General features: G+C 38.9%; 1 protein-coding gene across 7 annotated transcripts in view; it reads left to right on the top strand.

The window, feature by feature from the left end:
- Positions 1 to 11,377, top strand: part of LOC105710841 (aldo-keto reductase family 1 member C4) — a 37,056-nt gene extending 25,679 nt beyond the window's left edge. For 5 of the 7 annotated variants that reach the window (XM_021670594.2, XM_064369053.1, XM_021670593.2 and 2 more), the window contains 2 exons: positions 2,019 to 2,101; positions 3,906 to 4,139. In XM_021670594.2, coding sequence (XP_021526269.1) covers positions 2,019 to 2,101; positions 3,906 to 3,948 — 126 coding nt within the window. In that variant the 3' untranslated portion in view covers positions 3,949 to 4,139. Of the gene's footprint in view, positions 1 to 2,018; positions 2,102 to 3,905; positions 4,140 to 11,266 lie in introns of those variants that run through there. The other 2 variants (XM_021670595.2, XM_021670597.2) reach the window with 2 other exon arrangements.
- The last annotated feature ends 4,178 nt before the right edge of the window (positions 11,378 to 15,555 follow it).

The raw sequence follows: 15,555 nt of genomic DNA, 5'->3' as shown, positions 1-15,555 counted from the left end.
TTCAGTATTTCGATATCTGATGTGAAACTGCACAACACTGAGAGAAAGAGAAGCTCTCAACAGAAACTAAAGATGGAAGGAAGTTGACCTTGTGTGCACATAATTGGTTCATGTACTTAGAAGATTCAGAAGAATCTAGAGGGAAATTTGAAACTTACAATTTTTTCTCTAATTTATTTTATTTATTTATTTTTTTGAGATAGAGTCTCACTCTGTCACCCAGGCTGGAGTGCGATGGTACGCTCTCGGCTCACTGCAACCTCCACCTCTTGAGTTCAAGCAATTCTCCTGCCTCAGCCTCCCGAGTAGCTGGGACTACAGGCGCCTGCCACCATGCTCAGCTAATTTTTCTTTTTTTTTAATGGAGATGGGGTTTCACTGTGTTAGCCAGGATGGTCTCGATCTCCTGACCTCATGATCCTCCTGCCTCGGCCTCCCAGAGTGCTGGGATTACAGGCGGGAGCCACCATGCCCAGCGAAACTTAAAATATAAACAGTTTGATGGTGATACAATTTAGATATTTGTCCCCTCCTAATCTGTTGAAATGTGATCCTCAGTGATGAAAGTGAGGCCTGGTGGGAGCTGTTTGTGTCATGTGGACAGATATAGAAATACAGAGTCCAACAGAGTCCAACAATATTCATCTGCATTAGTCTGTTTTGTGCTAAAGGGATACTTCATGCTGAGTAGTTTATACAGAAAAGAGGTATTTTTGGCTCACAATTTGCAGGCTGTACAAAAAGCTTAGCACCAGCATCTCATTCTGGAGAGGTTTCAGAAAGCTTTAACTTCCAATTTAACTTCCTGATCACAGGCTGTTAGAAGCGGCCACACTTCTTGAATGCTTTGCTGCTTAGAAATTTCTCCCACCAGATACCCTAAGTCATCACTCTTAAGTTCGGACTTCCTCAATGTTTTCAGACGTGAACACAATGCAGCCAAGTTCTTTCCTCAGGTATAATACGGGTAATCTTTGCTCCAGTTTCTAGTAAGTTTCTCATTTTGATCTAAGACCTTGTTAGCTTAGACTTAATGGTCCATATTTTTATCAGTATTTTGGTCACAATCACTTAGCTAATGTCTAGCAAGTCCCAACCTATTCCTTATCTTCGCATGTCTTTTTCTGAGCCCTCCAGATGCTTCCAAACTGTGCTCTTTACTTAGTTCTAAAGCCACTATCACATTTTCAGGTTTTTTTTTTTAGCAGTGTCCCACTCTGGGCACCAATTTTCTGTGTTAGTCCATTTTGAACTGCGATAAAGAAATGCCTGAGGCTGGATAAAGTATACAGAAAGAAGGTTCCTTTGGCTTACCATTTTCCACACTGCACAAAAAACATGGCACCAGCATTTGGTTCTGGTGAGGGCTCCGGAAGCATTTACTCACAGTAGAAGGTGACAGAGGAGCAAGCTCATCAAATAGCAAGAGTGGGAGCAAGAGAGAAAAAGAAGAGAGACATGTCAGACTCTTTTATACCAGATTTCATGTAAACTAATGCAGTGAACACTCAGTCATGACCATGGTTAGGCTGCCCAGCCATTCATGAGGGATGTCCCCATGACATAAAACACCTCTCACCACACCCACTTCCATCACTAGGGATCATATTTCAACATGAGATTAGGAGGGGACAGATACCCAAATTGCATCACGATCAAACTGTCTAAATTGTAAGTTTCAAAATTTCCCTCTAGATTCTTCTGAATCTTCCTAAATACATGAACCAATCACATGCACACGAGGTCAACTTCATTCCATCTCTAGTTTATGTTGAGATCTTCTCTTTCCCTGCAGTGTTGTGTAGTTTTAATGTATAATACCTAGACATAGATTTATGTTTATTGTTTACCTGATATTCTTTAATCACTTGAGAGTTTAGAATGCCTTTTATAACTTTTGGAAACTTAACAAATATTTTAAGTATTGCCTCTCCGCCCTACTGTCTGATATACTTGGCTATTTCAAATTGATAATTGTGCAATCTAACAACAATAAAAGTTTTCTGCTTCTTTGATAGGTTTCTGAATTCCAGTTGTCTTCAGCAGATATGAAAGTTCTAGATGGCTTAAACAGAAATTTTCGATATGTTGCCTTAGATTAGTAAGTAACTTTGGTAAATGGGTTGGCTAATTCATTTTTGGAAGAGAAATGTCAGATGACTTTTAAATGTTACCTCAATATTAACAAGACAGAGGCCAGTGTGCGTGAGGGGTGAGACAGGAGCTTTCTGGAACTCTTCTCCTGGATTCACTCCAGAGTTCTGTTCTCTGACAGAGTGAGTGGGCCCAGGGTCAGCATGGGTCAACCTATGCCTCTGCTCTCTTGAATTCCTGAAGCATTCCAGAGCAGCCAATATTATTGCTGAGCCTGTGCCTTTTATGTAGGACTGGCATTTTGTTATGGCCTAGTGGACAAACTGTGGATATTGCCCACGTGGCCTGATTAGATGTTCTTCCAAATCAGCTCAGTTCCTTATCAGATAAAAACATTTCAATCAATCTTGAGATTCATGCCAGAAATTCTCATGTCTTCCTTATGGAATTGCTCACAAGATCATGTCAATACAGAATCTTTAACCATTTCAAATCTTTTCTCTCTTCTCTTTAGACATTTGCTCATGACCCAAAAACTGTATTTTGCCTCCAGAAAGTTTGCCCTTAGTGGGCAATAGAACTCTTGACTTTGAGTTTTTGCAATATGGAAATCTCAATGCAAAGTATAAAGAACTTTAAGGGAAGAGAGATTAAAAATCAAGGGAAGAGTTGGAGACTAAAGCTCCATTTTGGAGATAATGTATAGTTGACAAAAGACCTTACTCTCTCTACATGCTCCAAGCTTTAGGATTCACAGAAAGGCAATTCATGTGATAAGGGCAAAACTAGTCATGTCACTGCTTGCAGTGGAGATATTAACAGGTGAATAGACACGATGAGATAATGTATCAAAAAGGGTAAGCACAGCAGTCCATCATAAGAACTCAAACATTTTTAGATATATCATTGTTTATATTTTTATTAGTTTAGAGAAAAATAAAAATGAAATAGGAAATCATGAAAAGAAAAGGAAGAGTAGTAAACATAGGTAATTATCATCATCAATTAATTATTTAACATTAACAATTGGTTTATTCATCATCTTTCATCACTATATTTTGTGTGATTGTCACTTGAAGATTGTCCTTAGCATATTGTAGAATTTAGGATATGGAACCCCATAGCATATATGACAATTTACATATCTGAATCAAAGAAAATATTTTCCATATGGTAAGCAGCCAATCAGTAAAGAATGCATCTTTTATTCTGTAGCATAATGTAAGAGGCAAAAAAACAAAACAAAACAAAAAAAAAGAATAAATCCTTTAAAAGGATGTGTGATTGTTACCAATCACATTTAACACTCAAACTTCTTAATCAGGATGAACATATAGCTGGCTTGCTTTTATTCAGAATAACACAGAATGAGTTCCTGTTTTCGTTGAGAATTTGAAATAGAAATAACAATTAACACTCAAAATTTTTTATAGGATGAACATATAGCTGGCTTGCTTCTATTCAAAATAATGCAGAATGAGTTCCTGTTTTCAATGAGAATTTGAAATAGAAAAGGTCAGAATATCTCTTTGCTCTGTTGACAGATATGGAGGAATATGTTTGAACAGTTGACCCTGTGTAGTTTATGTGACAAATTCCAGGAAAGAGAATATAATTTGAATAATTTATTATTTTGGAAAAAACCCATATTATAAAGTTATGTTTATAAAAGTAAGAAAGATTCTATAACTAGTCATAAAATAAAGTTCTTAACATTCACACTAAATGACAGTTTCATAGAAATCACTTCACTACCACTGTAGTAATAGAGTCATTTCATCCCTATTATGTACTATTTTTTCTCTTTTCAGTCTTGCAGGCCACCCTAATTATCCATTTTCAGATGAATATTAACATGGAGGGCATTGCATGACATCTAGCAGAAGGCTGCCTATGGATTGGTGGTGCAGAGGACGTCTCTATGCTGGTGACTGGATATACCACCTCTGTCTAAATCCATCCTGCTTAGCAACTTCAGTTAGCTAGAGGATATAAATCCATAGGCCAGAAAGCAAAGACAATAAATTTTTATCATCTTCAAGTAATTGAATGTTTTTCCTAAAGATTTTTTTCCTGTTCCTTTCTCTGTAACTTGTATGTTTCTTTTCCTTTTGGTTCATGAGGGCCAAAAAATACAATTTGCCTATAAGTTTGGAGCAGGGAGTGTATGATGGCAACAACCATTGTATAGACATTTTGAGGTGAGAGTGTGTGGCGTTTTCCTCCCCAGGCTCCTGGAGCTCTGATTCTTGTGATGCTGGAAGGTCATCCTGTCAATATGGCTCACCTTCCAGACTCTATGCTGTTTGTTTTCTCCTTTCTAAAAGAGCTAAACACAGACTAGCTGATAAATACCTGTCACTTGCTCCTCCTCTAGAAGCAGAAAATAAAATTTCAGGCCAATATCCCTGATGAATATAGACCAAGACATCCTCAATAAAATACCAGCAAATCGAATCCAGCAGCACAACAACAAGGTCATCCACCACGACAAACGAGGCTTTATTCCCGGGATGCAAGTTTAGTTCAATATACATAAATCATTAAATGTGATTCATCACATATACAGAACTAAAAACAAAACACTGATAGTTATTTCAGTAGATGCAGAAAAGCCTTACAATAAAATTCAACATCTCTCTATATTGAACACCTTCAACAAACAAAGCATCACAGGAACATGCCTCAACATAATAACAGCCATCTATGACAAACCCACAGCCAATATCACAACGAATTGGTAAAAACTAGAAGCATTCCTCATAAGAACCAGAACAAGACAAGGAAGTCTACTCTCACCACGCCTATTCAAGTCTACTCTCACCATGCCTATGATACTGAAAATCTTAGCCAGAGCAAGCCTGCAAGAGAAAAAAACAAAAGGCATCCAAGTGGGAAGACAGGAAGGCAAACCATCTGTATTAACAGATGATAGATGTGATTCTATATCAAGAAAATCCGTCTCTGCCCAAAGGTTTCTGAAACTGATAAACAACTTTCGTAAAGTTTCAATATACAAAATCAACAAAATCAAGCAGTTCAAAATGAATCAAGTACAAAAATCAGCAGCAGTTCTACACACAATGTCCATGCTGAGAGCTAAATCAAGAATCCAATCTGGCCAGCGGCAGTGGCTCAAACTTCTAATCCCAGCATTTTGGGACTCCAGTGCAGGTGGATTGCTTGAGTCCAGTAGTTCAAGACCAGCCTGGGTGACATGGCAAAACCCTGGCTCTACAAAAATATTAAAAAATAGCCAAGCATGGTAATGCAGGCTTATAGTCCCAGCCTCTTGGGAGGCTGAGGTGGGAGAATCACTTGAACATGGAAGGCAGAGGTTGCAGGGAGCTGAGATTGCACCACTGCTGCACTCTAGCCTAGGCAACAGAGAGAGACACCAGCTCAGAATAAAAAAAAAAAAGAATACAATTTTATTCACAATAGCCACAAAATATCCAGGGATACAGCTAACCAGGGAAGTCAAAGAGCTCTGATAAGAATTAACAAACACAGCTGAAAGAAATTAGAGATGACACAAACAAATGGAAAAAAAATCCTAGCTCATGGATAGGAAGGTTCAATATTGTTAAAATGACAATACTACCCAAAGCAATTTACAGATTTAATGCTATTTCTGTCAAAGTATCAACACCATTTTAAAAGAATTAGAAAAAAAATCTATTCTAAAATTTATATGGAACAAACAAACAAACAAACAAAAAGGGCCTGAATACCCAAGGAACCCCAAGAGGAGGGGGAGAAATGAACCCAGAGGCATCACACTACCCAACTTCAATCTATACTACAAGGCTACTGTAACCAACACAGCATGGTATTGGTACAGAAACAGACATATAGACTAATGGAATAGGTTACAGGACCAGAAATAAAGCTGTACATCTACGACCATCTGATCTTCAACAAAACTGAAAATACCAAACGGGGAAAAAACTCCCTATTCAAAAAATGGTGCTGGGATAACTGGTTAGCCATATTCAGAAGAGTGAAACTCGACTCCTTTATCAATTCAAGATGGATTAAAGACATAAATATAAGACCCGAAACTAGACAAAGCCCAGAAGAAATCCTAAGACATAGGGTTCTGGACAGAGGCCTTGGCAAAATTTAATGATGAACTCTCCAAAAGTAATTGTAACAAAAATTAAAATAGACAAGTGAGACTTAATTAAACTAAAGAGCTTATGCACAGCAAAAGAAACTTTCAACAGAGTAAACAGACAACCTACAGAAAGTGAAAAAATGTTTGCAAACTATGCATCTAACAAAGGTCTAATATTCAGAATCTGTAATAAACCTTAAAAAGTCAGAAAATATCAGATGTTGGCAAAGTTATGGAGAAAAGAGAATACTTCTACAATGCTAGTGGCAATGTAAATTAGTTCAGCCACTGTGGGAAGCAGCCTGGCGATTTCTCAAATAACTTAAAACAGAGCTACCATTTAACCCAGGAATCCCAGTACTTGATATGTATCCAAAGGAATATAAATTGTTTTACCAAAAAGACACATGCACATATGTGTTCATTGCAGCACTATTCATACTCACAGAGACATGGAATCAGCCTAAATTCCCATTTACAGTGGACTGAATAGAGAAAATATGGCACATATACACCAAGAAATACTACACATTCATAAAACAGAATGAAATAATGTCCTCTGCAGCAGCGTGAATGCATCTGGAAGCCATTATCTTAAGCAAGTTAACACAGGAACAGAAAACCAAATACTACACATTCTGACTTATAAGTGGGAGCCAAACACTGAGTACATATAGACATAAAAGGAGGGTGGGTTCTTTTTAGGGCAGACGGTAGAAGGAGGGCAAGGGTCAAAAATTACCTAGCGAATACTATGCTCCATAGCTGGGTGACAAAATCATTTGTCCCCCAAACCCCAGTGACACACAATTTACCCAGATAACAAAACTTCACATGCATACCTTGAACCTAAAATAAAAGTTGAAAAGGAAATATTAATTTGTTGTATCAGTAGGCCAAATGATGGGATTCAAAACTATTTCAGCAGATGCATAAGAAAACTGATCAATCTGAAATAAATAGTACACATACTAATGTAGTATTACATATTCCTTTAAAGCATTATTTAAATTTGCATGTGGTTATTGGCTCATTTATTCTTGTACATTTGGTCTTGGAAAATTGCAGGTGGAATGTCACCCGTAGTTCCCCCAGCGAAACACCTGCAGTTTTGCAAGTCCAAGGACTCTGTTTGAGTTGCCTCCAGGGCCCTGGTGTCCCACAGATACCCAAGTGGTAACAAGAACATCAGAGTTAGCCCATGGCAGGAATTCTACTGATAATGAAAAATTCTTATTAAAACTAAGTTTTTAAATTCTATGCTGAACGAAGTTAAAAAAGTAAAAACAATATTATAGTTGGTTTTCATGAAACACCACTGAGCTTCTTTGTCTCCCACATTCTTTCCTTCCTGTGTCATCTATACATCTGTCTACTCCCAACCCCACTCCAACTATAATATTTAAAGTGATTTTATCATATGTTTGTTGGCCTCTTGTATGTCTTCTTTTGTAAAGTATCTGTTCATATCCTTCGCCCATTTTTGAATGGGCTTGTTTGTTTTTTTCTTGTAAATCTTTTTTAGCTCGTTGTAAATTCTGGATATCAGCCCTTTGTCAGATGGGTAGGCTGCAAAAATTTTTTCCCATTCTGTTGGTTGCCGATTCACTCTATTGACTGTTTCTTTTGCCGTGCAGAAGCTGTGGAGTTTGATTAGGTCCCATTTGTCTATTTTGGCTTTTGTTGCCAATTCTTTTGGTGTTTTGGTCATAAAGTCCTTGCCTATGCCTATGTCCTGAATGGTTTTGCCTAGGTTTCCTTCTAGTGTTTTTATGGTGTTAGGCCTTATGTTTAAGTCTTTAATCCATCTGGAGTCAATTTTAGTGTAAGGTGTCAGGAAGGGGTCCAGTTTCTGCTTTCTGCATATGGTTAGCCAGTTTTCCCAACACCACTTATTGAACAGGGAATCCTTTCCCCATTGCTTGTTTTTATCAGGTTTGTCAAAGATCGGGTGGTTGTAGATATGTTGTGTCGCCTCCGACGCCTCTGTTCTGTTCCATTGGTCTATATCTCTGTTTTGGTACCAGTACCATGCTGTTTTGATTACTGTAGCCTTGTAGTAGAGTTTGAAGTCCGGTAGTGTGATGCCTCCCGCTTTGTTCTTTTTGCTTAGAATTGACTTGGCTATGCGGGCTCTCTTTTGGTTCCATATGAAGTTTAAGGTGGTTTTTTCCAGTTCTGTGAAGAAGGTCATTGGTAGCTTGATGGGGATAGCGTTGAATCTGTAAATTACTTTGGGCAGTATGGCCATTTTCACGATATTAATTCTTCCTAAGCATGAACATGGAATGTTTCTCCATCTGTTTGTGTCCTCTCTTATTTCGTTGAGCAGTGGTTTGTAGTTCTCCTTGAAGAGGTCCTTTACGTTCCTTGTTAGTTGTATTCCTAGGTATTTTATTCTCTTTGTAGCAATTGTGAATGGCAGTTCATTCTTGATTTGGCTTTCTTTAAGTCTATTATTGGTGTATAGGAATGCTTGTGATTTTTGCACATTGATTTTGTATCCTGAGACTTTGCTGAAGTTGCTTATCAGTTTCAGGAGATTTTGGGCTGAGATGTTAGGGTCTTCTAGATATACAATCATGTCGTCTGCAAATAGAGACAATTTGACTTCCTCCTTTCCTAATTGAATACCCTTTATTTCTTTTTCTTGCCTGATTGCTCTGGCTAGAACTTCCAGTACTATATTGAACAGGAGTGGTGAGAGAGGGCATCCTTGTCTAGTGCCCGATTTCAAAGGGAATGCTTCCAGTTTTTGCCCATTCAGTATGATATTGGCTGTTGGTTTGTCATAAATAGCTTTTATTATTTCGAGGTACGTTCCGTCGATACCTAGTTTATTGAGAGTTTTTAGCATAAAGGGCTGTTGAATTTTGTCGAAGGCCTTCTCTGCATCAATTGAGATAATCATGTGGTTTTTGTCTTTGGTTCTGTTTATGTGGTGAATTACATTTATAGACTTGCGTATATTGAACCAGCCTTGCATCCCCGGGATGAATCCTACTTGATCATGGTGGATAAGCTTTTTGATGTGCTGTTGCAATCGGCTTGCCAGTATTTTATTGAAGATTTTTGCATCTATGTTCATCATGGATATTGGCCTGTAATTTTCTTTTCTTGTTGAGTCTCTGCCGGGTTTTGGTATTAGGATGCTCATCATCACTGGTCATTAGAGAAATGCAAATCAAAACTACATTGAGATACCATCTCACGCCAGTTAGAATGGCGATCATTAAAAAAATCTGGAGAAAATAGATGCTGGAGAGGATGTGGAGAAATAGGAACACTTTTACACTGTTGGTGGGAGTGTAAATTAGTTCAACCACTGTGGAAAACAGTGTGGCGATTCCTCAAGGACCTAGAAATAGAAATTCCATTTGACCCAGCAATCCCATTACTGGGCATATATCCAAAGGATTATAAATCGTTCTACTATAAGGACACATGCACACGAATGTTCATTGCAGCACAGTTTACAATAGCAAAGACCTGGAACCAACCCAAATGCCCATCGATGATAGACTGGACAGGAAAAATGTGGCACATATACACCATGGAATATTATGCAGCCATTAAAAATGAGGAATTCGCGTCCTTTGTAGGGACATGGATGAACCTGGAAACCATCATTCTCAGCAAACTGACACAAGAACACAAAACCAAACACCACATGTTCTCACTCATAGGAGGGTGTTGAACAAGGAGAATACATGGACACAGGGAGGGGAGCACTATACACGGGGGGTCTGTTGTGGGGGAGTGGGGGGGACAGCGGGGGGGGGGAGTTGGGGTGGGATAGCATGGGGAGAAATGCCAGATATGGGTGAGGGGGAGGGAGGCAGCAAATCACACTGCCATGAATGCACCTATGCAACAACTTTGCATGTTTTTCACATGTACCCCAAAACCTAAAATGCAATAAAAAAAAAAGTGATTTTAATGTAAAATCTGCATAAGCTGTAATGCTGTACAATTTTGACAGATGGATGTACTATATAACCCACATCCCTAACATGCTAAAGAATCTTTCCCTTTCTTTCTTCTTTCTTTCTCTCTCTCTTTTTCTTTCTTCTTTCTTTATCTCTTTCTTTCTCTCTTTCTTCTTTCTTTCTTTCTTTCTCTCTCCCTTTTCTTTCTTTTTCTTTCTTCTTTCTTTCTTTCTCTCTCCCTTTTCTTTCTTTCTTTCTTTCTTTCTTTCTTCTTTCTTTATCTCTTTCTTTCTCTCTCCCTTTTCTTTCTTTCTTTCTTCTTTCTTCTTTCTTTCTTTCTTTCTCTCTCTTTCTTTCTTTCTTCTTTTTTTCTTTTCTTCTTTCTTCCTTTCTCTTTCTTCCCCTTCCTTCCTTCCTTTTTTGAGTAGGTGTCTCACTCTGTTGCTCAGACTAGAGTACAGTCACACAAACACAGCTCACTGCAGCCTTGACATTCTGCCTCAGCCTCCCAAGTAGCTGGGGCCACAAGTACATGCCACCACACCTCGCTGATTTTTATTTTATTATTTTATTTTATTTTATTTTATTTTATTTTATTTTATTTTATTTTATTTGTTGTAGAGATGGATCTTACTATGTTGGAAACCTTCTGTCCCTCAAAAAAGTTATTTTTTCATTTCTTCTGAGAAAACAACTCTTCACCTCTAGGTGGCTATGTTTTTTTTTAAATCTTAGTTTTGTTTGCTCTAAAATATATGAAAGACTTAATGCATATTATATTAATCAGGCTTCTTTTCCTCACCATGTTTGTGAGATACATTCGTGTAATTGCAATATCTGTAGTTCTTTTCATTTTATTGCTGGTAATATTTCATTTATGGACAACTATACTACAAATTGTGCATCCCTTCACCAGTTGATGGACAATTTACTTGTTCCCAGTTTGCTGCAATTGTGAATAACTTTCTACGAATATTTATTAAACTGTTTATAATCATACTGCATTGTACCAGTTCCTCTCAATTCTCCAGAGACATTCAAGAAAAGGGACAGCAGACTCTACATTTTCCATCCTACATCCTTTCTATCTGTGTGTATGTATGTGTGTGGCTGTATTTTTCAGGCTAAATTGTGACAGTCCACATCTCTTTGAGGAGCCAATCTTGAAATCCATTGCCAAGAAATGCAGTCGAAGCCCAGACCAGGTCACCCACCTTAGCGCCGTTGTTGGTTCTGGCCAAGAGCTTCTCTGAGAAGAGAATGCAAGATGACCTTCAGGTATGGGTCCAGTAGTGTTTCTTCAGAGTGAGCCGTGGGTGCTGTCCTGGTGATCTCTCTTGCATGGGAGCATACACTGTGTTCCATTCATTCTCATGCTTCTCTCCCCTGTGTGCTAGGGATGAGGGCAGCTTGGAAGGGTGAGAAGAGAGAGCACTGGACTCAGAGTCCTAAGGTTTGTCACCTCTGTGCTTGGCTTTGCCACTTACTAGGTATGTGACACTAAGCAAATTTCACTCTTCAAATTTCAAATTTTAATCAGTTTGAGGAGCTCTTCTACATGGTAATAAATTTAAGGGCCCTGGGTTCTCCCATTCACCTTCTCTGCCCAACAAACTCCTATTTGTATTTTAAGATCAAACTCAAATAAGATAAGCTGCTTTGTTTAACTACTCAAACCACCCACCGCATTTTTTCACCATAATAATACATGGAACAGCTCTGCTTAGTGAGATTTTTTTTCTTATTAATTGCCCACTGTTTGCTATGATGTCAGTGTGCTCTCTGGATGGTGAGACCCTAAATGCAGTGACTCTTTCTGGGTCATCTTTTATCACCTTTCCCCTAGCAGGGAGGAAACCAGGTATAAGTTCATAGCCTTACCAAATTAACATACACAATGAGGAAATTTATTTCCTAAACCTCTCCCCATATACACTCTGGGTCTTATATTAATCACAGGTCTCCAACTTATTTTGTTTTGAATCCCACAAGAATTTTGAAAACCCATGTAAGCTATTTTTCATTTTGAGATGACAGCTACAAATTTTATCGTGAGTTTCATATTTACAAAATACGACATTTGAGACGTTATTTGTAATGTATTTACTTCAAAACATTTTAGTTATAGATCAAGTATATTCATTTGTGGAAAAATTCAATTGGTAAATCTAAATCTCATTGTTAAACCGCACAGATTACATTTTATTTTTCAATTAAACACATGTTTATACCTGCTCCCATGACAACCATATAACTTCTGAAGTACATTATTTAAAGGAATAATGGATAAATTGGTGGGTGGATATATAGAAAATAGACATATATAGAGAGAAACAGATGATGATGATAGTAGATGGAAGGATGGATGATGGATAGATAGATAGATAAGAGGCAGATTATCTTAGCCTTTCATGAAATTGCCTTCTGGACCACATAATGAACTTAGTATTTTTTACCAAAGATATCTCTGTTTTGCTATTAAAGGACTTCCCATTAGAGGCTGCTCCCATGACAACCATATCATTTCTGAAATACATTTTTAAAAAGAATAATGGATAAATTGGTGGGTAGATAGATAGAAAATGAACAGATATGTATAGAGAGAAATACAGAAATAGATGATGATAATGGATGGATAGATAGATAGATAGATGATACATAGGCAGATGATCTGAGTCTTTCATGAATCTTGTCTCCTGGATCACATAATAAACTTAGCATTTTTTTTTTTTTTTTTTACCAAATATCTCTCTGTTTTGCTATGAAAGGACTTCCCATCAGGGCTATGTGTTGACAAGTGAAAACCAACCTAGACTTGAGTAAGAGAAATTTATTCAAAGGGTAGAACTCTGAGCATAACATCTACGTGTCTTAAAGATCGATCAGAAAACATTTTTTATAAGGACAAGCAAACACAGCTGCAAATAGACAGTATTTAGGGGTCCTGAGGTGAGCAAGTAGAAGAGTTGATCAGGAAATGCTTCTTATGGAGCAGATTACTGAGTGGGATTGTCCTCTTGTCCAAGGCTTGTTCAGTCTAAGTCTAAGACTGGATCGAGTTCCAGGGGAAGTGGGGAAACAGGAGCCTGACCAAGTGTGGTCACGTCCAGGTGGTGGGTATTGTGCCACACTTTCTTTTCTATTTTAAAACAAGTGATTTCTTTTTTCTCTCTCAAGCAATTCTCTGGAAATATTTTAGATTGATAAGTGTACACTTTTCTTTTGAGAATTGGTGCAGAGTAGAAGAGGGGTGGGATGGAGAAGAGGCAGAGCTCAGGTGGAAGAGGTTTCAGGCCAGGTGCACCTGGAAACTGATGAGGATGGAAATGCCTCCCCTAATGCCATCCTTGCCTCTGTCTCCTGCGAAGTCCTTGGATTCCCAGGTGGAAGCTGCTGTCCTGGGGAAAGGTTAATGTGAGTGTTTTCTTCCTTTCAGGTTTTTGACTTTGAGTTGACTCCAGAGGACGTAAAAGCCATTGATGGCCTCACCAGAAATCTCCAACATGCTAAGTTACAATCGTAAGTGATGCTTGCAGATTCTGTCACAGACTGTTTTCTGTAGCACACACAGAAACAGAGGAACACATCTTCCCTACATCAGGAAGACAGTCCTGAATTCAGGCATGGGATGAAACAGGAGATTCGCTGTAGCCTTCAGAACATAGGTTTCCTCCAGGGCTCTATTTCTGACCCAACAGAAAGTCCATCTGTAAGTAACACTGCCTATGTCTGCTCTATAATGAATCCACTTTTCTTCTTATGCCCTCACTACCAGTGCCTGGGTCCTACACTTTGGGCTCGCTTATCCATTAGACTAGAAGGCACAAGCCTGTCTTAATTTATGTGGAAAAAAAGAAGAAAAATTAACACAATAATAACAAATATGTAATAATGACTCGAACCTGGTCTATCTTCATGTCCCCTCCCCAGCAGAAGTCTCCATGTGGTTCCTGCCTAGTGGAGACGTGGGAGTAGGACCACAGCCCTGCAGACCCCAGAATCACAGAGTCATCAGCAGCTTGAAACTTCGGCCTGGAAAAGCCACAGGCATTGAATTCAATCTGTGAAAGCAGCCACATGGGCTGTGCTCAGCAAAGCCATGGGGACAGAGCTTCCCAAATGCTTGAGAGCTGACCCCTTGCACCAGGTGCCCGGGATGCAGGACATAAAGTCAATGGAAATTATCTTGGAGCTTTAAGGTTTGATGTCTGCCTTGCTGGAATTCTGATTTCCATGAGTCCTGTTTCCCTGTCCCTACTCCTGCCTTTTTTTGATTACCTTCCTTTTTGAAAAAGGAATGTTTACCCACAGCTGATAACATGGTCATACTTTGAAAGTAAATAACTTGTTTTTGACTTCATAGGCTCATAACTGGCAGGAAGTTGCCTTGAGTCTGATAGGAATTTTTGTACTTTGGAATTTTAAGTTGGTGCTGGACCAAGTTACAACTTTTGGGAAATATTGGGATGAAATGATTACATTTTGCATGTGAGAAGAACATGAATTTATGGATTGGGGGCAGAATGCTATAGCTGGCATACGTGACCCTTCCAACCATATGCTGAATTCTCAATGTAGGAGGTGAGGCCTAGTGAAGTCATTATGGTTGTGGGGGCAGATTTCTCATGAATGACTTGGTGCTCTCCCTATAGTCACAAGTGAATTCTGGCTTTATTACTTTTTTGATAGCTGCTTGTTAAGAAGAGCCTAGCACCTTACTTTCCTCTCTCACTCTGTGACCTCAGCACATGCTGGCTTTCCTTTCCCTTCTGCCATGAGTGGAAGCAGCCTGAAGCCCTCACCAAAGGCCTAATAGATGCCAGTGCCATGCCTCCTGTACAGCCAGCAGACTGTGAGCCAATAAACCTCTTCTTTATAAAGACTCAGCTTCAGGTATTCCTTTATAGCAACACAAATGGACTAAGACAGTCTAATTTCTCCACACACCTAGAACCAGCATGTCCTGAGTGGGTGATCTTAATACCTGACAATCACAGACATACCATTTGTGACAAAGCTTTCCAAATTGGAGACAACCTTCAGGGTGTCAATCCCACCCCAGGTCCTGGCTTGCTTCAGGGGTCCTTAACTGGGGGTGGATATGTTTCTTCTCGTATCTCCATGAACCAGTATTTTCTATAGTTGAAGACCAGCCTGGAGCCAAATGTATAAATAGGTCTTGTTATCCGAGGGATGCTCAAGTCAGCTCCCTCATTGCTTGCTCCACAGCAAGGTAAGGAAGAGAATGCATGGAATACAGGAGCTCCATTAGGACGTCACCTAGTAGTACCATGCCCTGTGATTAAGGTCAATGGGAAACTACAACAGCCCAATCCAGGCAGGACTACAAGTGACCTGCCCTTCAAGAGTAAAGGTTTGGGTCACTCCACTAGGAAAAAAAAAAAAAGACCT

Source organism: Aotus nancymaae, unplaced genomic scaffold, assembly GCF_030222135.1.
Source record: "Aotus nancymaae isolate 86718 unplaced genomic scaffold, 86718_ANA_hifiasm-v0.15.2.pri h1tg000083l, whole genome shotgun sequence".
Classification (NCBI taxonomy): domain Eukaryota; kingdom Metazoa; phylum Chordata; class Mammalia; order Primates; family Aotidae; genus Aotus; species Aotus nancymaae.
The sequence above is the reverse complement of the archived record's forward strand: the minus strand, read 5'-3'. Positions and strand labels throughout refer to the sequence as shown.